Below are 22998 nucleotides of genomic sequence, written 5' to 3'. Positions count from 1 at the left end.
TCCTCTGGGGGGGCTCAAACCTGGACTCAGCGTGTGAGATGCAGCCTCAGGACTGCTGGGTGGGAGGAATCAGCATCCCACCCGACACGCTGCCAGCCCGCCCTTGTCCCCACACGCTGCTCGCTCCTGTTGCCACCCACCATGACTCCCAACGCCCTTTTTGCACTGATACTATCGACGTTTGGTTCCCAGCCTGCACAGACTATGGAGTTATTTCTGCCCAGGGAGGAGCCCTGGGTTTTGCACTTGCCTTTGCTGAACCTCAGGAAGTCCAGCCCACCCCTGCTGAGGTTCCTCTGATCAGCAGACCTGTCTTTCCGTGTGTCCACCACCTATTCTCTGGATTTTGCTGCCTGAAAATGAAGGTTTTGCCACTTGAAAAACAGGGCACATCCTCTTCTGGTGTCTAGGCCTGAAGATGCTAAACAGTCCCAGTCCCACTATAAACCCCAGAAACGTTTACCCAGCCGCCTGTTAAACCCACTGACCGCTATGCCCTGTGCTCCTGCCAGGCCACCTAGTTCTTCACCCCATTTGCAGTTCACCCATCCGCTCTGAACCTCCTTAGTTTGGCTTTGACGGGAAATTGAGAGCCTAGAAATCATTACGGCAGAGCCTGCTGGCGTGTAACTACAAATCGCTTGTATGAAATGGCTGCTAATTCCCCTGAACAGAGCGCTAAACACCAGGCAGGCAGGCAAATGAGAATACAGCAAAGCTCTCCAGAAGAATGCCCTTCAACCCTGGATTAAGAGGATTATACCACTTAGCATACCATTTTTGCAACCCCTTGGGTCCAAGTTTTCTGCAGATAAGTCGAGAATTGAAATTCCCCAGAGTAAAGCTACGCAGTCCTTGCACAAACTACACAGCAGTCCACTTTTGTAGGTCGCTTTGCATGTCTGTACGAAGCAGTTTCAGAATAACTGGAAATCTCGAAAGCAGGACCACACAGCAAAACAACCATGTGTCATGGTCACACTGCAATATGACTAATTTTATTAAAATATATGTTGGAGGATTGCTATCACACAGCGTTGCTTTGGAGTATATTTAAAAACCCCTTATCTCGGATCATCTGCAAACTGTTCCACTGTCTACTATTTATGTGCATCAAAGCAATGCTACAAAACCACTGCTACGCCTTCCACGGAAAAATTCATATTTGCCACTGAAAAATACGAATAGAGTTGACGGGACCTGGACAACAGCGGATAATTCTGATTTTCCTAACGAAGTTCATTACCACGGACATGTCAGAAGGTTAGGCAAGGCTGCCCTCAAGCAAGAGCACCCCACAACAGCTACCAGCTGGGCCTGGTTTGGTTTCGGCATTAACCCTTTGCCACCTCATGTCGTAACACGTGGCGCTCTCTGTGCAAGACAGACTCTGTGTGCCTATGGCACTACCCAAGTAACTATGAGTTACTAGTTGCAAGATTTCTGGAACTACAGCGATAACGATCCTGCCATCCAAACCACGGAACAGAATGAAAGCCTTTAAATAACTTTTCTTTTTTTTTTTAAACTTCACTCTGCAACCAGAGCAGCATAGTAGAAATTCCTTTAAATTTATATGAAGCCTGGATTTTGCAAACAAACAGATGAATCCCAGATTGCAAAAATACATGTGCTATTAACATGAACTCTCAGAATAAACAAAAGCACTGCAAATTCCTTCTGCAGAATCTTACTTCATGTACAGTACATACCTTTGTGCAATCTGGTAGAATGACCAGGACAGTCGAGGGGATTTGCCCCAACTTATCCCAGCTGGCAACTTGTCCCATGATTAAACATAGCAGTAGAGAACTGACAGAAACTTTCTGAGTCATCAGGTCCCGTCCCTTAGTAGCGCAGGCTCCCACGCACTTGTCTAACCCTATTATAATCCTGTCGAGCTTCATCTTAAACCTCCTCAGGTTGTTTGCACCATTATTTGCTTAGTTAATACAATTCAAAACCATTTAAATGGGTAGTTAAGTATTTCCTATGTAAACCCTGCAAACCCCACATTTCTTAACTTATTTACTAGTACATAATGCACCGAAACATGTTAATACTCCAGGAAAAAAAGAGTTGGTGAGAACATGTATTTAACTTAAGTCAATCATTCACATCTGATAAATATTAGTAATAATGATACTTTTCCTCCCATGGTTGTTCCGTGTAAGTATCTCCGTTTACTAGGAGATAAGTAGTTACTTCATAGAGAATTTTTTTTCTTTTAGTGTTATTTTCAGAGTGGCAAAAACCAGCCAGAGCTGTAACATGATGCTCTTGATACCAGCTATTGTCTCCTGCAGCCACTTGCAGCTGACCCGGAGGAACGGCGAGATACATATTGCAATGTCCGGTACTTTTGCTCCAAAGCTATACAAAACTTCAGAGGCCATCACCCAGCCAGCTTCAGTAGCACTTTCCAAAGACTGAAATTATAGGGTAAGCCATCCATGAAATGTTTTCCTACCACAAGGATTTTAATTTAAACAACTGCAGTACAGGCTCTAGCCCACACAAGCAGTTCAGGACAGGAGGCATCTAGGAAACCCCACTGCCACCATCACCTGCTCCAAGAAACTCATCCGAAGGGCTCTCCCGGAGCCCGCCGGTGGGACCTTCTCCGCCAGCACCCGGCTCCCGATAGTCCTGTTGCAGCATCCCTACCTGTCTGAAGGATACTTCTCTCGGCTTCTAGTCAGAATCATAAATGCTGCCCCAGCAATCAGCTAAGGCAGAAGAAGAGGAAAGGTTGTGCCTGGACAATTAACTAATTGTAAATAGTAAAAAACTAAATTAACTAAAGTATACCACCTATTTCAAAACACGAGCATGAGAAAAGTACGTAACTCCTAATACCCCGGTGAAGTTAAAGTCTCTTTGGAGCCCAGTCTCCATCCAGGTCATAATAAAGTAACAATTTTATCTGCACTGGATTTCCATATTTATTATTTAACTATTCTAACGGGCCTTGTAAATTCTAGCCTAGAGGAGGACAGAGACAGAAAAAGGCACCATAATAAAAGGGACTGGGCAGAGCTCTGGATTAAGTCCAGCAGCTAACGGGAGACGCAGGAGAGGAGTTCGTGCACCCGAGATTTCCTGAGCGTGGACAGGCAGAAAAACCCAAGCAGGAACTGTGCGCAGAGAGGTTTTACACAAGATAGCAATAAAGCAAATTTTTCCTTTTCTGAGAACACCTCCCTTCGTCACAGCTTAGTGAACTGCCTGGACACAAACACATACACAGACCGAAGTGTGCAAACACAAATGCTTCATTGGGTGGCCAAAGAATTAGCCTGATTCGTATTTAGACTGATTTTTTAACGGTATCTGCCTTCAAGTTAAGCTCAACACCTGTAAATGCACTTTTATTTTCCAAGCCTTACTTTGACTGCTTCTAGGTGGACTGGCTCCCACACGGACTCATCTGTAGAATTTGAGACCAAAGATGAACTTTGGCACCAATCCTCAGAACCTAACTTGATTGACTTGAATGCAGCTCCCCACAGGGGCTGGGATCTCCATGAGGGAAGAAGATGACCACACTATACGTGTCATTTACACAAAGACATAGGCTATTTATGAAAAAAGGAAGCGGCCATTTAACTAAAAAGTTTTTACAGATATTTATGCTGATTTCAGGAGAACATATAAAAGTGTAACATCACCAGTGCCATGCAAGGAATAGATTCAGATTTAGTGATGATGGTGACCTACACCCCACATCCTCGGCATACACTGAGCATTTGCCCTGAACTTTTAACTGATGTGCTAAGGCAAAGGAAGTGTTTATATCATTTAGTGCTGATTCCATGGATAGATAAGCTCAGTCATTTGCTGCTTTAATTATTATTTCTATTATTTCAATATTATTTCAACTGTTCTCATACTGAGCAAATCACCTTCTTCTAAACTTAGTAGCCCAGAAAGATCTTATTTTAACAATCTTATCTCTTCTGACATCAATTATTTTTATTGATGCATGACAGCAAATTTCTGAAAAAGCAATAAAAAGAGAAACTAAACAGCAAATAGCTTCCAGCAGAAGGACTTAACCACTGGACAGAGTATAACTTTAAGCATAATTGGCAAAGGAGCAAGAGCAACACCTACCACAGATTTGGGTTTGCTGACTGCCACCAGATTGGCCAGAAAGTCTTCATCATACAGTTGGCTAAAAACATGGGCATCGTAAGCCACCGTTATGGAGATTTCTTCCATCATTTTGCTGGCAATCTGCCGTTAGCGGCCCAAGCAGGTTGACAATCCAAGGCTGAACCTTGGCTCAGTTCCGTGTCGGTTGCTCACACCCACCTGAAGAAGCTAATGAGGAAGGAGCGTCACCAGAGAATGACCCAGCAAACCAGCTCCCCTGGGGGTCCTCCTCTCAAGGGCGCCTTTGGGTATCACGGGAAGCACGTCTGAAACACCTGCTCACCCTCCCAACACCCAACTTGCAAAAGGCACTGGCTGCAGCTTGGGGAAGGCCAGGGAACCTGCTTTAACTGCAGTCTGAGGCTCAGGATGAGGAAGCAGTAGCCAAACCAGATTATTATTAAGCAAGAAAAGATCTGTCAGTGCTTGACAGCGGGACTGGAATCAGTTCTGTTCTCCTCAAGCTTTGTCGCAATTGTTTATTCTTTAGATCCGGTTTTCTCCCACAAAAGCTGATATTCTTGTTAGCAGAGTCTTGCTTTCCAATGAATTGCTTCTTCTGGCTTATTTGTAAATTCATGGAGAGGGGTGTAATGATGATTTCTTTCAGGCATTCCTTGGAATTTTTCCACAAGTTTCTAAACCTCTTCTTTAAAGTCTTTAAAACCACTCACTAGATCTGAACAGCATTTTGTGCCACGCAGACACCGATGGCATCAAATCCCAACCCTCCAAAAAGTTTTTCAGTTTCCATTTGTCATAGAGGGTAAAACAGCAATGCAAAATGTAATGAAGGCTGTAAGCTCTTCCCTGAATAAACTCACACCACCACAAGTGAAATAAAACCAACATACACAATCAAAACTTCCCACAGTTGAAGGTTTTTAACTTGAAGTGGGGATTGGTTTGCTTTTAATCAAGAAGTGACATGGTACCTCTTGTCTATGTGTCCTAAACAGCATAGGTACCTTCCAAATTGCTCCTCACTTTCCAACTCATTTATCGTAACATTATCTAAAACAGTGCAAGGAAAAAAATGGAAAAAAAATAACTGAAAATCTGTATTCTCAAAACTACAAACAAAAATCTAGAAAATAGTAAGTGATTCGAAAACACAAACAAAACAACTCCAAAAGAAACTCCTTTCGGGACACTCAGACAAGGTAAAGCTCCTAACCTCTTCTGCTTAGACTCATTCACCGCATTTTTATCTTCTCTGGAAGTCTTTAGTTCTTCCTGGTGGAAAATCACACCTGATCAAGAAACATAGATCATTTCAGCCATCTTCAAAAAGAATATGTGCTGGATGCAGCAAATCCGGTAGAAATTTCCAGTTCAGTTGGCGGTAGCATATGGTTACACTCTCGCTTTCCAGAATAAACAGGGTCAGACCCACCTTGCTTTTCTGTTTTTCCTGTGCTTTTGGAGTATCCTTATCAAAGATTACACAGGTATCTAAATAGCACCAGGTGCTATTTGCAGTTGAATAGGAAACTTGAGCAACAGCTGTAGCGTACAGGATTAAAACCCCACCACGTCTTTCACTTAAGGGTGGGGGGGAATTACATGTTATTGCTAGGAAACAGAGTTCTAATAGGCTTATGGCAAACAAAAACCGCAGCACTTGAGGTTAAATCCTTGAGAATAAAGCAGATTCTGATCATGCTTAACCCTTGCAGGAAGAAGAAAGGTATTTTTTCCTTGAAATGCACCCATCGTGCGTTTTTAAAAGTTCTTCTTCAAAGGCTTGCAATTTTTTTCCAATTAATTCCCACAGCAGAAATGCTTTAGATGCCAATCCCGAAGCTCCGATATCCAGCTCACGAGATCGCTCTCCGTGTCACCTATGCAAAAATCATACCTGCTGTGCTAAATCCTGCCCAGGTTTTCCGAAGCCCTTGAAATGACGGCTTCCTCTTCGCTTCCACTGCCTCATGGGGTGCCTTTATTTGCTCTTGTAGCAAAAGTTCAACGCGTCAGGCTAAGAGTGGCTCCTCCTTGGCTGCCTCTGAGGTGTGCTGACAAAGGCACCTGTTGTAAGAGGTAAAGAAAGTCCCTTCCCACAACCCCTCCCTGCTGGCACCGGCTCCGGAGGCTCCCAACAGGGACCGACCTTACGTCGGAACAGGCGCAGGGGAGAGAGCAGGCGGTACAACAACAAACATTCCCATGTTAATGAGAGACCAATTTAATTCTGCAATAAGGGCAGGAGGTGGGGAATGCAAATTATCAGACGCACTCCCCAGCTGCAGCTACTCGAATCCCTCCCCTGGTTTCACCATCAGGCATTTCTATTTATAAGGAATTATGGACCAGAACCTACATTCCTCCCCCCCCCCCCCCCGCCCCCCCCCCTCAGGTTTTTTTTTCATATCTACAGAGGGTTTGTAATTTTGGCATGTTCTAACTAGCCATTGCCGGAACTAATAACTGATTTTGGATGTTGGCTAATGCATATCTTTACTTTAAAAAGAATGTTTTTCAGCTGTCTTTTCAAGCTAATGGAGCTGAGCTGCCCACAGATCCCTATGGACCTGCAATTTACATCCGCGATAACAGTCTGTGCTGTAACCTGAATCAGCGCACATCATCTTAGGTATCAAACCAGTTAAACTAAATCTTTTGAATGAAACCGACTGAAGCAAATCCGTCCACCCAGACACAGTGGTAGCATGCTCACGCCAGAGGAACTGGAAAGGACAAGGCAAGCAGAGAGATGCCCTTCACCGCCTTCTCAGGCCACACAACACACTCCTCCCAGCATTTCAGCACAGAGCCTTCCCCTCAGCCAGGCTTTCTGAGTGCTGAATAATCTAGCAAAAGACAATAAAAACCACAGAGTGCAGCTTCATATTTATTTAAAGCAAATAGCGCTTCTCCGTATAACACCGCGTCTACCTTGCAGTAGCCTCCCTCAAAGAACAGGAACGCAGCCCCCTCCATGGCATAGGTTTGAAAGCATACCTCCAAAGCAGGAATTTTTGGAGAAGCGGTTCAACCAAGCAGTCAGGCCGACAAAGGAGAGCCAGCAGAAGGACAGGTGAGCTGCAGAAAACTTAACTAATTAAGGTAAGTAGTCCTAATTACAGTTGTTGGGATTTATATACTGGTGGATAATAGAGATGAATGGAAAATTCCTGAATTGAGCAAAACAGCCAGTTTAGCAAAGCCAAATCCTGCTCACTCCCAAGATAAATTCACTCTCACTCCACCCCCAGGAATGTCTTGCTGCTATCTGACGGGGATAGGATCTTCTGATAGACAGAAATCGCGTTACGTATGTGAGGTATGTGCAGCTTCTTGCTAAGCTCTCCCTTCCTGCCACCACATTTCTGAAATGCAAAGGCGTTTTCTGTGATTTGCTTTCCATGTATTAATGAAACTGGGAAGATCACAGCAGTCTTCAGATAAGGAAACATAAAACTCCTTTCAGAGCACTTGGAATGGCATTTGGCAGTCTTCAAGATAAGTTTACAGGGGTTTCCCCCCACCCCCCAGATCGGAATGAATAACGGTAGTATCAGCTCTTTCCCTAATTGCCTTACCCAGTAATGACCTGTAAGAACTGTTTCAAACACAACCAGCAGGTGAAAAAGACCGGGTTACACATCAAACACTGTGAATCCCAAAGCACAGCTCCATTCTCTCCTCGCCCACAAAGGGCTTCCCAACCACCAGAGAACGGCGGAGAGCCCAGATCTTCTGTCCACACACTAAACCCCCGCAGCGCTGGTGCTGTGCCGGACCCTCGGCCACCCCAAACACCCGTGCTGGGGTGAAAGGTGGGGGAGCAGCTGCCCGTCCCTCGCACGCCTGCTTATCCCAGGGAAATAAGAAGCAAAGCGTGTACCGCTGTGGTGGTGCAGCCTTTCAGAAGGCTGCGCTTTTATTCATAACCCTGTTCCAGTTTTAGACATTAGAAGGTAAATACCTTTAGAGGTGTTTTGGGATTCAAAGTGAGAAATGAACGCCAAGCCGTTGCTCGCAGCAATGCCCCACACCTTTCGAGAAAAGCAGTTGCCAGGCTCAGGCTGATCTACATGCAGTTCCGCTATGGCTTCTCCAAGTTTTATTTTTTTAATTGAAAATGTCAAATAACACGGCCTATTTCCGCCCCCCCAGCCCCAAAGAAGTGGGTGTATGCACCTGTGTTTCGTTTAAAATAATCCTCCAAATGTGTGGAAAAATCTGGGCTTGCTGTGCTTCAGCATATGTACTTACAGGGGTAAATCCTCCCAATTTGCAGCTACTCTGCATTCTCCTGATTTGAAAGTGGGCAAGATTATAAACTGATTTTTACAGATTAAAGCCAGTAAAGTCATCCCGCCGGGCAGAGCGAGGGTTTCTCTCCCAGCGTGGCTGGAATTGCTGAGGCAGAGGCATTCAAGACAAACCAGTGATGCTGGCGTGTGCTCCCCCTCCATGTAAACGTGTAGCCCGGCACAGGGAAAAGCTGAGGACTTCTAAGTCTTCATTTTCTGTTGCCAGCTCTGCCTCTTGAATTATTTACTGTAAGCCCAAAGGAAGAGAGAGCACTATCGCCCAGGTCTCCTTCAGTCTTACGGGAAAGCACAAATAGCAAACTCACTGCAAAAGCAGGAGGAACCTTTATAAATACATCTGCTTTGTTATGGATTAAAACGAACGGAGCAGAAAATACCCCAACTCCCCTCTCCCAGCCTCCCCTAATCAGCTGCGTGCCACACAAAAACTAGTCCTGCTCCCATGCAACAACTGCTGCATAAGGATTTTCTTCCACAAAGTTCCTAGATGATCTTTAAAGCTTATTAAAAGAAGTAAAACCATCAGCCTCACCCCTCAATCTACAGAGGGTGGAAGGCCAGGCCAGCTGCTACCTCCCCAACCTGTTGAAGGTCACTCCCTGTATTTATAAAAGCATATTCTCCATTAATTCTGTACTGTGTATTTGTTCTGTTCTCAAAGAGGTGGTTATTAACGCAGTTAGAAAAGGTTTGGGTCAAGTTTGCACTTCATTTCGAGTTTTACATTAACTTGAAATTACCGCTAAACAAGGGCATGAAGCTGCCTAAACCAAATCCACCCGTTTGACTTCTAAAAGCCATACGAACCTGAAAAAGATGGAAGAGCAGCACAGCTGGGATGCCAGCGTACAGGTACATATTTAGTCAGCTCAGTCCATTCCAGATTCTTCTGCAGCCTTTTAAATTAATTCACAACTCTCTTCTGATTTTTGATTAATTAAACCCACATTTTAACTTTCTGTGTCCGTATTTTTTTTCCATACTGCCACAATCACTTTCTAAGGACACTAGAAGTTACCTCCCCTCTTCAGTCACGTTTCCCTCAAACATCAGCCGCCTGGCAGAAATACCTCACTTAACAAACCTCCTTCTTGTCTGCCAAGAACCTGCATTAGAGTTGGGATGACTTTTTGCTTGTTTGTGTTTTTCCAGCAGCAAAGGCAGCACGGGGCTCTGACCAGCCCGAACCACTGGTGCAGTTTATTGCCCGGCCCCACAACGAGCCGCGGTGCGATGGGTGATGGAGGCAGTGGGGCTGGGGAAAGAGCCTGACATCCTTGAGCCAGTACCGCTACCAGGTAAAAGGAATATTGAATCTTACTGTGAGATTTTGGAAATCCTAGCCTTTGGCTGTTGAAAAAACCAGGTTTTTACAGCATATTTGGGGCATAAATGGTGCATAGAACCTGATGTAACCGACTGAGGTTTAAAAAGGAGCTGAGAATACTTCCTCCTTCCCATCTTTTTATTTTAGCAAAATAAAGGATTTTGGTTTTTTTTTTTCTTTTCTTTTTTCTGTTTACAAAGGGAAGGGGTGGTACTGGTGAGCTCTACAACATGCGCACGCCTACTCCAGCCTCGCACAACCTGAGTGGGGCCGCGCTAATTTGCACGGCAGACAGCCCCACAGAAACCACTTAGAAGGAAAAGGCAGAAATTCCTAAACTGACTTTGAGCGTCATCTCCTGGAAAGCAGCTGGCTTCAGCCACCTGTTTCATGTTCCACCCTTCTTCTTTGGGGACCCATTTTTTATCTCCCCCCTGGCTCAGTGATGGCAGAGGACCACGAACAACTTCACACCCCAACGAGGGAGGCAGCAGCCGTCCAAGAGCAAGCCCATGTACCAGGGACCTTCCCCAGCTGCCCCAGGGCCACCGCCAGTGTCTCCAAATTCCATCCCCTCCAAGACAAATCAGTACAAACAAGTCCCTCTGGCTGCTGAAGGGACAAACAATCTGTTTGCCATCGTGAATGTCTCCGATATATATTCCCCGGGGCTATTAATCCAACTGAATAATGCTTGTATGGCATTCAGACCATGCCAATGCCATTGAGAGCTAAGTTCCATAATAAACTGACTCTAACCCAACAATAATCTAAACTAACCTGCAAAATGTATTTTAAATTTGTTGCATTTATCATTTCAACTGGTATTGAAAAGAAAAAAAATGGCGTCAAGCATATTTTTCAAGAAAATTATCATAGCAGGTATATAGGAATGCTTTGCACTTGCAATTATTTATATGGATTTCTGGCCTGGCTTCAATATAGCATGATTCAGGGATTTAACCCAAATAGCCTGCAAGTTAGTGCAAGTAGAGCCAACTTTTATCAAGCAAAAGCTTCATCAGAGCAACAGAGCTAGTTCAGGCTTCGTATCAACAATAATCAGACAGCAAGTAGCAAGTATAGATCCGTATCATACCTTCCCCCATGTTCTGCTGTCTTTTAATTTGCAGCATGTGATCAGCAAACAAAAGATATTAATTAATATCAAGGAGCACATTAAATAGTGAACATCTCTCACATGAAAAGACACAGGGTCCAGAACTCAGGGCTTCTCATTCTAAGCCCACACCTGACTTTCCATCCCAAGGTAGATACATCTCTCCCTATTTTTTCTTTCCCCTCCCCAAAGATGGGTTAACAGCCCTTATCTACTTCCCAGAGGAAGATTAAAAAAAAGGTGAAATTAATGAAAAATGCAAACGTGGAAGTTGTATTACCATTGTTGTTATTACTGTGATGTTGCCTGTCAAGTTTTCTCCAGAGTGCTGTTAAATACCTTACAAACCTGCCACGCTGCAGAGGGAGAGCGCAATGACGCGGTCACCTGGATGACCTATCCGAAGCACCCTATACCACATCAGATTTCAGTTTTTTTACTGACTTTCACTTTGCACCTGACCTTTAAGCCTGGGACAAGAAAAAAATGGAGAAAGAACAAAAAGGCTGCAGAGCCAGGCACTATGAGAAATTCTTGTAGTTAAATGAAAGAAAAAGGCAGGACCACAGCACATCCTCTGTCCCCCAAAACCACAGGAGCTGGTGAGGCACAAACCCACCGTAATATACTCTGCTGTGCAATGAGTAGGCAGGAGCTGTTGTACCCCTGGAGCACCACAGCAGAGCCCCAGAAAGGGCTGTAACCACGTCTTCCACGTGGACCCCCTGCCAGAAGCCTCATGGAAAAGGTGAGACATTTCGATGTGTAAACAGCACAATAGTAATGGCATATTCCCAAAACAAAAAATAAATCTGCAGCATGATTGCTTGGATGATGAGATAAAGAGTAATTAAGACTGAAATGACGCAGGTGAGCAGGAAATGGCACGTGGTGTCAGCTAAACTAAGCTAAACCAGACAGACTAGTCCAAGTATCTCGGCAGCGGAGGTATAGAAGACAGTTTGATTGTGAGACGCAGTCTAGACGGAGGCATGCCTGAAGACTCCGAAATGAGATTATTCCATGCATTATACATTAAAAGTACAAACTACTGATACTTTCCAGGAGAGCAATGTGTCCCACAATGCTGGAGTTAAAAATGCAAGCATTTGCTTGGAGGTCAAAGAACTGAATGCAGCCAAAAAAGTCCAGAAAACAGCACGGGCTAGTATATATTTATACCAAAGATGATTAACAGCAATCTGATAGAAAAAGCATTTGACATGAGAGATCCATTTGCTGAGAAAGACAGAAGACAGCTACTTCTCAGTACTCCCCTGGACCAGTTCCCCTGGCATTTGTACAGGTCAGCTCCAGAGGAGGAAAGCAGCTCAGGACTGTGCAAGCTGATCAGCTGTGTAAGACTACCAGCAGCATCCACTAATCTAAGCTCCACGTAATCCTTTGCCGCTAAATCCCTATTCATCATCATACAGTACAGTGAAAGGGAAATTCTGTTCTCAGAAGATGATTTGGGAGACAAACTATTTCAGTGCTTAACTGTGCTGATCTAGTCTCCTACTGTGAAAATCTGCATCTAGGTTTTAATGCTTCAATATACCACAATGAGAAAAACATCTGTATTTACATATGATTTAAAGATTAACTTGTCTTGATTTGACTGTTAATAAGCTTATTTTAAGAGCTCAAATGGTTATGTATAGAAGGGTGAGAGAAGGCAGATTATTCCACAAGTTATCAGAGTTCTCTATGTGATAAGGAGGTAATTCTTCAGATATGGGAGACCAGAGATATTTCCATATACTGTTCCACCCTCCCCATTTGTCTTATTCCAAGTTTGTCTTTTAGTTAAAATTTGAACTATAGCTACCATTATATCTATGCAACTAGAAGAAATGAGATACTCCCTTAAAAAAAAAAAAATAAAAAATTTCAGGAATCGGTCCAGCTTAGCACAGATGTCCACAGGGCAAGAGAACATTTTCTCCTCGTGTCCATGTGCTCTGGCTGGGCACAACGTACTGCTCAAGCTGAGTTCAGTGTCTCTGCCATGCATGCACAAGGGCTGCTCCCTTGGAAGCCCACTCGCTCCCAGTGCTCCTGTTGACTCCCCTCAACATCCAAATAAAAGGCTACATATTTAGAGAGAAAATTGAGCCATAACTTCTAATCTGTTCTTGATTTTCAACATACCTTTTATATAGGGTAAGCGTTTATGCAAAATTCCTTCTGCAAGGAATGCAAGGAAAGTGCCTGGAATGAATAAGAGCTAATTTTTGCTTGATTTGAAGTCAAAAATCCACAACAGCAAACAAATTAAATCAGAGGACGTGATAAAATTTAGGATGATTTTTTTAAAAAAAACAACCAACAACAACAACCCCCCCCAGGTTTTTCAAAAGAGGTTTATATCACCATAATGTTCCTCAATGTGTTGTCCTGTAGGACAAGAAGAAATGGCCTCAAGCTTCACCAGGGCAGGTCTAGATTGGATATTCAGAAAAATGTCTTCACGGAAAGGGTTTGTCAAGCACTGGAACAGGCTGCCCAGGAAAGCGATGGAGTCACCGTTCCTGGAGGTATTTGAAAGACTTGTAGATGTGGCACTTGGGGACATGGGTTAGTGGTGGACTTGGCAGTGTTGGGTTAATGGTTGGACTCTATGGCCTTAAAGGTCTTTTCCAACCTAAAGGATTCTATGAGTCTATGATGCCTTTAACTGAGGAGCATGGCAGTTCATTCATCAAAGTTATCGTCACCATCTAACACTGATGCTGACGTGACCAATGCTATTACAACACACAGCCAGGCACTGTTACAGTATATCCACCTCATGTTTTCCTGAAACATGTGAAAAGTGACTCAAGTCAGCGGTTCTGATTCTTGGCTTGGCAAGGTGGATCTCTGGCACCCTAACAGCTCCATTACGCTTCTGCTGTCCTCCTCTACCCACGTGCAGCCGCTCCAAACGCTCTGCCACTTTACCTATGCGCCAACTACTCCACCATCAGCAACCTCCTCCTCTCCTTGACACAATTTCAGGCAAACCTGTGCCCTGGCTGGGATCCCAACCCCACCCGACAAAAATGCAGCTGTTCCTGCAGAACTGCCCCTACAGCAGGGCTTTTCCCAGCGCTGCCGGGCAGGTGAACGATAACCATCTGTTCACTCTCTGCAGATCTAGTTCGGCTAAAGAAGCCTGGAACATGGACACAGCTGAAGTTAAAGCAGCCAGAAACACAGTAAGCAGAAAAATGGCTTAAAGCCATCTTTGTTCTGGCCCTTTTTTTTTTCTTCCATCAAGGACTGTTGGGATCGAACGGATTCCCAGCTGCTATCTCACACCAGCTACTGCAGTCCATTGCCAGCTACACTTTTAAAATATACTTCCAGTATACTCCCAGATGCTGCTCCAGCTTGACAAATACCATGAGGAGTGTGCTCAGCTGATGAGTGGGAACACCAGTAAAAATAGGGTAGCGGATGGTATTGGAGAGAAGACAAACAGCCATACAAGTGAAGGCACCCTGCTGCAACTCCAACGCTTATGGCTCTGCTTCCGCGCTATGGAAGAAATCTGTTAATAAATAAGATGTATAAGTAAATAAATAAGAATACGGATGGGCTGCAGAAAAGCAGCCAGACCATGGCCCCTTCGGTATTTTGAAGGTTGCTTAGCAACAGGCTGGCTGCTGCAGGGCTAAAGTAGCATGAAATTAGCAGCTTTTCAGCAAAAAAACAAATTGAATGTAAAACTGGGGAGGTGGCCTTTGAGTGGCAACAAGGAGAAAAGCATTAACTGGTCAATTGGATATGGTGGGCATCTTTTAGGAGTGTTTCCTGAGTGTGGGGGATCTAATTAATGCAGCCATGGGCCTTTGTCCTGCCTGGCAAGTTAATAATCCAATCTTGATTAAAATGATGGCTGTTACAGTCACCTCATGGGTTAATTACTTATTAATGATCTTAAATAGCTCAAACCCAACCATATCAGACTTTGCTATACTAGTGCCAGCTGACTCTACACCATGTTTACAGTTCCAGAATTATCAAATATATTTCCCCATCATTTCAGGTCTACGTTATCTTGATGCTATCGCTGCATTCACTTAAGGAATCTGGTCCCTGTGAATCCTTTGAGTAACTGAATCTCAGCATCATGGATCCACATGTTCTGACCAAATAATTCCTCCAAATCATATTGCTTCTCTAGTCTTCTGGAACAACCCTGTGTGGACGCAGAGAATCATTACATAGACAGCAGCTATTAGAGAGAACTAATGAGAACAGCAAGAAAAACATGTGTACACACTTCAGGGAAGACTTAAACAGGAGTTTTGAAAGAAAGATTTTTCTGGGTCATATCATCTGGGGCCAGGTTGTACCAGTTAATTGTTTCCCACTGCTAATCGTGCATGAAGCTGGTCCCTGGCAGCCAGACACAACCAGGGACCCATATGGCACGTGATCCATTGAAAGGTGGTGTAGGATGGTGGCTGGGGCAGGAGAGATGCTAAGTTAGCTTGTCCAGGCATTAAACTGGAGGAGGAAAGGGAAAACACTGTGGTTCTTTCCCCTGCTTTTTATACACGCACCGAGCAGTGGTAACTTATTTTACTCCTTATTTACAAAACAGCTTGTATTTGTGTGGCACTTCAGAAGCAGAATAAGACCTAGTGCAAGGTCCTGTGCACCTGGGTCGGGGCAACCCCCAGTATCAACACAGGCTGGGCAGAGAACAGGTAGAGAGCAACCCTGAGAAGGACTTGGGGGTGCTGGTGGACAAAAACCTCAACGTGGCATGATAATGTGCACTTGCAGCCCAGAAAGCCAACTGAATCCTGGGCTGCGTCCCCTGCAGCGTGGCTGGCCGGATTCTCCCCCTCTGCTCCACTCCGGTGAGACCCCCCTGCAGCGCTGCCTTCAGCTCTGGGGCCACCAACGCGAGAAGGGCACGGACCTGTCGGAGTGCGTCTGGGGGAGGCCACGAAGATGCTCGGGGGGCTGGAGCCCCCCTGCTATGGAGACGGGCTGGGAGAGCTGGGGTTGCTCGGCCCGGGGAAGGGAAGGCTCCGGGGAGACCTTCCGGCAGCACCAGTGCCTGGTGGGGCCGGCGGGGCAGCTGGGGACAGGCTTTTACACGGGCACGGAGTGATGGGACACGGGGCATGGTTTTAAGCTGAAGGAGGGTAGAGGTAGAACAGTTATTATACTGTGAGGGTGGGGGGACACTGGCAGAGGTTGCCCAGAGCAGCTGTGGGTGCCCCATCCCTGGCAGTGCTCAAGGCCAGGCTGGACGGGGCTTGGATCAGCCTGGTCTGGTGGGAGGTGTCCCTGCCCAGGGCAGGGGGGTTGAAACTAGATGGTCTTTAAGGTGCCTTCCACCAACCCAAACCGTTCTATGATTCTATCTAGGGGCCTACATGTGAATCAAATTTGCTTGGAGCAGGGAAACTTCTCACCGGCATTTCATCCGTCTTAGTGCCCCAGCACAGCACTTAATTGTTCCTGAGATTGGGGTGGAGTATATACAAGCTGTCACCAGTTCTGTTGGCAATAAATTATGTATTGTAGAGCAGGCTGACTATTTTCAGTCCTTATAATTTTCAGAATGATTTCTGTGTCCTTGGGGGCTGCACACAGAGGAGCCTTTGGCAATGTTTTGTTTTCCTGTTTGTCTGGGGTTGAAGAGAAGGCAACTGAGGCTCACTGATATGGCAAACACTTAAGCGAGATGTCCTCCATTTCCTTAATGAGCCTATTAAGTCATCAATCTATCAAAGGTGTAATGACAAGTCTCAGAGGATAGAAACACAGAGAGACAACTCAGTGTCCCAGGATTTTCCTAGTACATGTACACAAGAAAACAACCTACAGGCTACAACAGTTAACTGGGAACAACATGATCCTGTTGCTGGAGAAGTACATCAGCCTAAAATACCTTGACACTGCCTTTTTGCATGGCCAGAGTAAGCTGTGCCCGAGATAGCTTGCCCATCTGCTTGCCCATCTCCTCCTCCGAATGGGAGATGATAAAACCCTGCTTCATGGAGCTGCTGTATACATTCATCTCTGGGGTATTTGGAGACTCAAGTGTCTGGTGAAACTGTTAGTGCTCCCTGAACTTGAGCAAAATGAGTGACTGAAGGGAGATAGTCTTAGTTTAGGTCACAAGAACCAAAGATGGTATCAAAACTCAAAAGGAATTGTATTCTCCACTTTCCTAAATGAGTCCTTGCAGGTGTGGACCCCAGGATTTAATCTCCCCAAGGAGATTAAAAAAATACTACTATATTAAATCAAATATACTGGTTACCAGGCATACAGCAACTAGCTTACATCACTCTCCAGCACACAGGATTTGATTTAGATGGTTAACTATTACCCAATGCTGCACGTTTTCAAGTGCTGAGCCCCGTTTTATGTGGAAACGGCATTGCTCGCAGGACTAGTATCTGTGTGCAGCGCCCGTTGAAGCTGGCTCACTAGTATCTACCGGGCTAAAGGCTCGGTGTAACACCAACAGGCAGCAGGCTCCCTTGCCCTGGTACCTCAGCTGTGACACAAACCGAGCAGTGAAGCAGAGCCAGGGAAAACAGTAAGTACTGGAAACTACCAGGGAGAAGAGATTTAATAAGTGAAGGTGCAGACAAGCCTGAATCTTGCATTCGAATCATTAAGAGTGGAAAAAGTGAAGCAGGAAGAACAAATAGCATCAGCAATGCTTAGGAGTCTGAAAGAGATGTACTAAAATACATGCTTATTTCTCTTAAAATGTCACTCTCTGTCAACTGTCATGGTTTCCAGACGTCCAGAATCAAATTATATTGTAATTGCTTCCTATTTGGACAAGGTCACAAAAATAAAAGCTCAATACCTTCCTAAATTACAGTCTACTATATGTTCCTTATGCTCCTGTAGCAGCCAGGTCTCCTCTTCTGATGTCAATAAATTTGCCTTCAAAAAGAAATGTTGGTTTAGGTCCATTAGTGTAGTGTAAGGCACATTAAAAACTTAAGAGCCGTCGTTACTGATCTTTCTGAGAAACCTCCCAGAGCAGAGAGATCTTTAACCTCTTCCTAATCCTTCCTAATTCACTTTGTATCATAAAAGCAACAAAAAGGAAACAAATATGAAACCCAGACCCATGCAACATTAGGACAGGTGATCATTCTCCACGTGCCCTCATCAATGAGTAAGGACCTGCAAAATCCCTTACACCAGGGATTCAAAACCATTCCTCAGTTTTTTCCACCTCTCCCCCTGCCCCCAAATCCCCGTGACGGTATATAATCTTGTATAATATTCCTGTATGATGGATCAAAGGTTGAAAAGCCACAAGGTACATAGGTAAATAGTTCCCTTGTATGAACACGTCGCCTGCACACACTGCTTCTGCCAAGGCCTTCTACAAGACATTGTTACCAACACCGTGTGGATGTTACAATGAAGGTGGAAGGAAAAGAAAGAGGTACTCTTTGCTGTTCCCAGGGGAGCCAGGGTTCCCAACAAGCCCCCGTGTGAGCTCTCGGCCCAGCCCTGGATCTATGGATGTGCTGCTCATTCCCTGCTTGCTCCAGCCTCAGCCTGCTTCTGGAGGAGAAGCTGCTTAATGGATAGAGATGGATGGGAGCCAGCAGGATGCGAGATGGACTCTGGCATGGGCCGCAACCACCCGTCCTCCTAATTCACCTCCGCAATTAGTGCTGTGCCTGTGAGGAACCCTTTTGCTTCAGGCTAGGAGGTCCTCTGCTGCTGGAGAGCAAGAAGAGGAGGTTTTCAAGGGTTATCAAGTCCAGGTCCAGGCAGTGCCTCCTTCCCCTTCACAGCCCTGGCCCTGGCCCAGGTGTGTCTTTGTCAAGCCCTGAAGTGCTGGGGTTTGTCACATCGGCTGGAGGAGACGGCTCTGGTGCATCTTGGGGCAGAGCTGAAAAACATGTAAAATCCATTTCCCCTGGGCTAGAGTCACTGCCTTTGCAAGAACCCTCTCATCAAAACATTCTGCTTGGAAAAACAAACCATCCCAAGCAAGATGTTGCTTCTGTACCATGTCCTTCCTCCTCTGAAAGGTACACACTGCTTCACATGGGGCGCAGAAAAGGACAAATGGGTTAAGCACTCTTGGACAAAGTTCATTAAAACCAAAACCTAAATTTCACTTTGCATTCGAAGAAACCCGAGGGCTGAATTTGCCTCTAAGCATCCTGTTGCTCCTAAAAGCCACTGGGATTTGTGTCTATACAGGCCGATGCGAGTGTTAGGGTCTGGATGAGCTCCTGTAATGAAGAAAACTGTGAGCTGGGATCTGTATTCTGCAGACACCAAATGGCAGCTCCTTTCAGCACAGAGCCCCTGTTTCATTTCTACCTCCTGAAGAAAGAAATCGCACTTACTATTTTCAGGCCTATTTAAAACTTGAAAGTAATGCAGTGGTGACAAGGTGATGAAAATCTTTTTTCTTGTTTCTGACAGGTCAGGTAGATTGCAAAGTCACCAAAACTAACAGCCTGACAATATGTTTTTGTGTGTCATTGACGGTGGGAAAAGAAAAGAGCCCAAAGTGGAAAAAATAGTTTATCAGGGGATGAAGGTGTTATTGAATAGAGCATCTTGCAACAGGCTACCGTCGCGAGAGTGGAAGCGTGCGAGCAAGCAGAACAAAGCATTCTCGATAGGCAGTGAGGAATCAAAGCCCTGATCTGTTCCTGATTTCTTCCACTGCTCTTGACTAGCTGAAATATAATCAATATTCCCCACCGTGTAAAGATGGAGCATCCCAGGCGGCTTACTCAGACTGCCATGAAATGGTTCCTTGTGAGGATGTACGATAAGGTCATTGATCTAGTGCTCTAAGCTATGGGTTAACAAAAGGATTTCTGAGATTAAAAAAGAGCTGTTCAGACAATCACTTGACTCTGCTAAGAACTTCAGCTATAGTTTATTTTTTTTTTTTCCCAGAGGTCAAGGCCTTAACCTCTGAGCCTCTCCAAGCTACACCACCCCCAGCAGATTTATGTTGGTGAAAGTACACCTGTATTTCTTGGGAGAGGAGCGATGCAGACCCCCTGCAGGCTGGTGCAACTTGCAGGCGCAGCTGGGCTGGAGGATGCTGAAGCTGAAGATTTTGCAGCTTTGTTGTCACAGTAACTGGGTGACTCAACCTGACACGCTGTCTTTGGGCCCGAGCCAGGCATACACACTGAATTCATGCCTTATACTTCCAGATTTAAGATATTATTTATGATGCTGATTAATTACTCAGCAATGAGATTTTTTTTTTCATGGCTTTTGACTGACTCAAGGATCAAATTTTGGTTAAGAATTATTGTCAAGGAAATTGCATTAATTAAGCAAAGGAAGTTGAAAGAAAAATAAAGAGATACAATAACGTAACAAGGGCTTGATCTTCATCTGCTGTTTGAACAATTGAACAGGGAAATGAGATACATGGTCAAGGCTTCCCAACGAACAGACCTACAATACTACTTTTTAACATTTGCCTATGCTTTCAGTTTTTGTTGCAGAGATAAGGAACATAGGGGAGTGAGAGCAAAGAGAAGGAAGCTGTCATCCCCCCCATGGCTTCCACACCTCATCAGTACACCTGTAGGGGTGGCGGGTGCGCTTCTGAAACGACGAGTGTAACAGCAATGAACTTCTGCAGAGAGCTGGCTGACATGGCAATGGGTTGACACCACTTTGCCCAGGCAGTTCACAGCACTACATGAAAATAATCACTTACACACAAATTATTTCAGACTTAAGCAACATGATGCAGCCAAACACCACAACACTACTTTAAAATCTGTGAACGAGTAAACCGGCACATTGCCATTCTTAAATAAAACTAAGCACTTTTACAAATGGAGATAAATATACCAGGACGTTTCTACATAGCACTTTAGCTGGATTCTCCAAAGTCTCTGACATACAGCTCTTCACCTCCATTTACCAGCCTGATGTAACTTATTTATGTCCAAACACAAATGAATTAAACAACATAAACAATTTAATCCTACATTTACTATACTATTTACCTCCACAAGAGAAACAAGGCTATAATATGGTAAAAATAAAAGCAATTCTGCAGGGAAACAGAGAATCCTGAAGCAAAACAACAAGGAGATCCTAAAAATGTGAATACTGCCCTTATGAAGCACCTAACTAAACTACTCCAGTAGCTACATATTGCTTAAGTAACAGCCAAGTAACCATTCACTGAATTTAACTTTGAACAGTGTCAACAATGGCAAAAATATTGCCTTGAGTTTGCAATGGAAAGTTATTAACAGGGACTCGAGTTCTAAAGCTACTGTCACTGCAGAGCTCTGCATTTATAAAACGCGTATGGCCATCTTTCTATCCTTAGTTTTGTTTGTTCACTAATTTTCAAAGTGGAGAAATTCAGCTGCAGGTGCTTGAGAAATCAAACACCAGCAAAAATATGTAAACACACTGCCCCCAGTGTCTTTGTTTATTTGCAAAAGCTCTGCAAGAAAAAAAAAAAAAAAAAAAAAAGAGAACATTGTTATTGTTAGTCTTTGCCTTCCCCCCCCCCCCCCCCCCCCCCCCCCCCAATTATTTTTAAAAGTTTAGCTTTAGGTCTCAGTATAGCATGGTGCTTCAGAATTTGTCACTTCATTTAATCTGTCAAAAAACAAATGAAATTAAACAAATGTCCGGTCCCAACTGTTTTCTGCACTACACTGAGAATGAATCACTGGGGTTTTTTTCCCCAAGCCACCGCATGCAATAACCATTGGCTCCAGCTTACCTAAGCTTTCTGTAACATAGTCATGACTTGTTTCCAATAACTTGTTTTAAATTCTGTAACATCTGCAGAAATAAAATAACCACAGCATTTCTGAGACAGGCACGTATCAGAAAGGCTGATCAAGTATGACACAAGGCAGCTTGAAAAATTTTGTCCAAATGCCATTTCTTCCACATGCATGTATTCTAAGATTTCTAGGCTTAGAAATAAAAGATAATTCTCCTTGTGTGCACTGAATTCCCGGTAGATAACAGAGCTTCTTCCTCCACTGGTCAGAGGGGAGAATAGAGTTTCTGTGGCCACAGGAAGTGAGCTCTAAAAAAATTAAAGACATAACATTCTTCAGGGTCCTGCAGTTTAAAAAAGACTGGTCACGGACAACACAAAGACTCAGGCTAGCAAGGGTCACAGCTTCTGTGCCACAGGGTCTTTTGTATGGGAAGAAATAGATTTCCTCTGAATTGCCACCATGCTACTTAGTGCTGAGATGCTACCTGTTCCCTCAGATCTGACTGCTTGAAAGAGGTCTAAGAGAAGTGCGGGTGACTTTTCTCCCTCAGGGAGATTTCTCCATGTTAAGCCTCAATGGTTTTGTTGATGCTGAAGATGATACCAAGGAACACGTCTTGGCCAACATAAATATGGGGCACAGAGCTCATTACCAGCCATTTCTGCATCAATACTTCTACCTATGCGTCTTTCTCCACAAAATCCGAAAGCCGGTAGGTTTGTTCCATTTAATTATGGACATAAGTGCTGATCCTGGGATACGTTTATTCAGCCTCTACGGTCTCTTTTGCATCACAGAAGTGCCTTCAAAAAGGAAATCATCTTACTGTGAGAACACAAGGCACTGCAAACCTGCCAGGCACCACTGTCACAGTCTTTCTCCATTTTCAAACTCAAGACATCCCTCAGAAGAATCAAGTACAAGTTCCTGGGTTTGTTTCATTCAAAGGAAGCGAGAGTTTAGACTTTCTCTCCTAAAGAACAATTAAGATGACTACTACGTGACAGTAGTAACTAGACACTCTGCTACCACTTGACATAAGGACCACTGGACGCATGAAACTTTCTGTAGAACATTTTATCGTGTCACCTTCTAGGAAGTCAGTCAATCCTCCGGCCAACCTGCATCTGGGATTCGAATGCAGCCAGTTCAGCCTGGGAAAAATTTTCACTTCCTCTTACTCATAGAGCTGAGTTATTTTAGACAAACTGTGTCAAAGATGGCAGAAGACAGAACTGTTAAACAGTGCAACTGCCTGCTACCTTCACCTATTGCTCTCTGTACTATTTTCAGAATCAAGGATGGAAAGGAGCTGTTATTCATCCAGGAGGAAGGAGCCAGACACAAGAAGCTTAAGCCAAAAGA

At 44.5% G+C, this 22998-nt stretch overlaps 1 protein-coding gene across 9 annotated transcripts in view; it reads right to left on the bottom strand.

The window, feature by feature from the left end:
- The window catches only part of RABGAP1L (RAB GTPase activating protein 1 like), a 254818-nt gene that overhangs the window by 31341 nt on the left and 200479 nt on the right, over positions 1-22998 (bottom strand). Inside the window, exon 1 of one of the 9 annotated variants that reach the window (XM_055815261.1) lies at positions 4117-5317. The exons of 7 other annotated variants lie outside the window; for them this stretch is intronic. In XM_055815261.1, coding sequence (XP_055671236.1) covers positions 4117-4227 — 111 coding nt within the window. In that variant the 5' untranslated portion in view covers positions 4228-5317. Of the gene's footprint in view, positions 1-4116; positions 5318-22998 lie in introns of those variants that run through there. One more of the 9 variants, XM_055815260.1, reaches the window with a different exon arrangement.

This window comes from Falco peregrinus, chromosome 10 (assembly GCF_023634155.1).
Source record: "Falco peregrinus isolate bFalPer1 chromosome 10, bFalPer1.pri, whole genome shotgun sequence".
NCBI lineage: Eukaryota > Metazoa > Chordata > Aves > Falconiformes > Falconidae > Falco > Falco peregrinus.
This window is presented reverse-complemented; position numbering and strand designations above follow the sequence as displayed.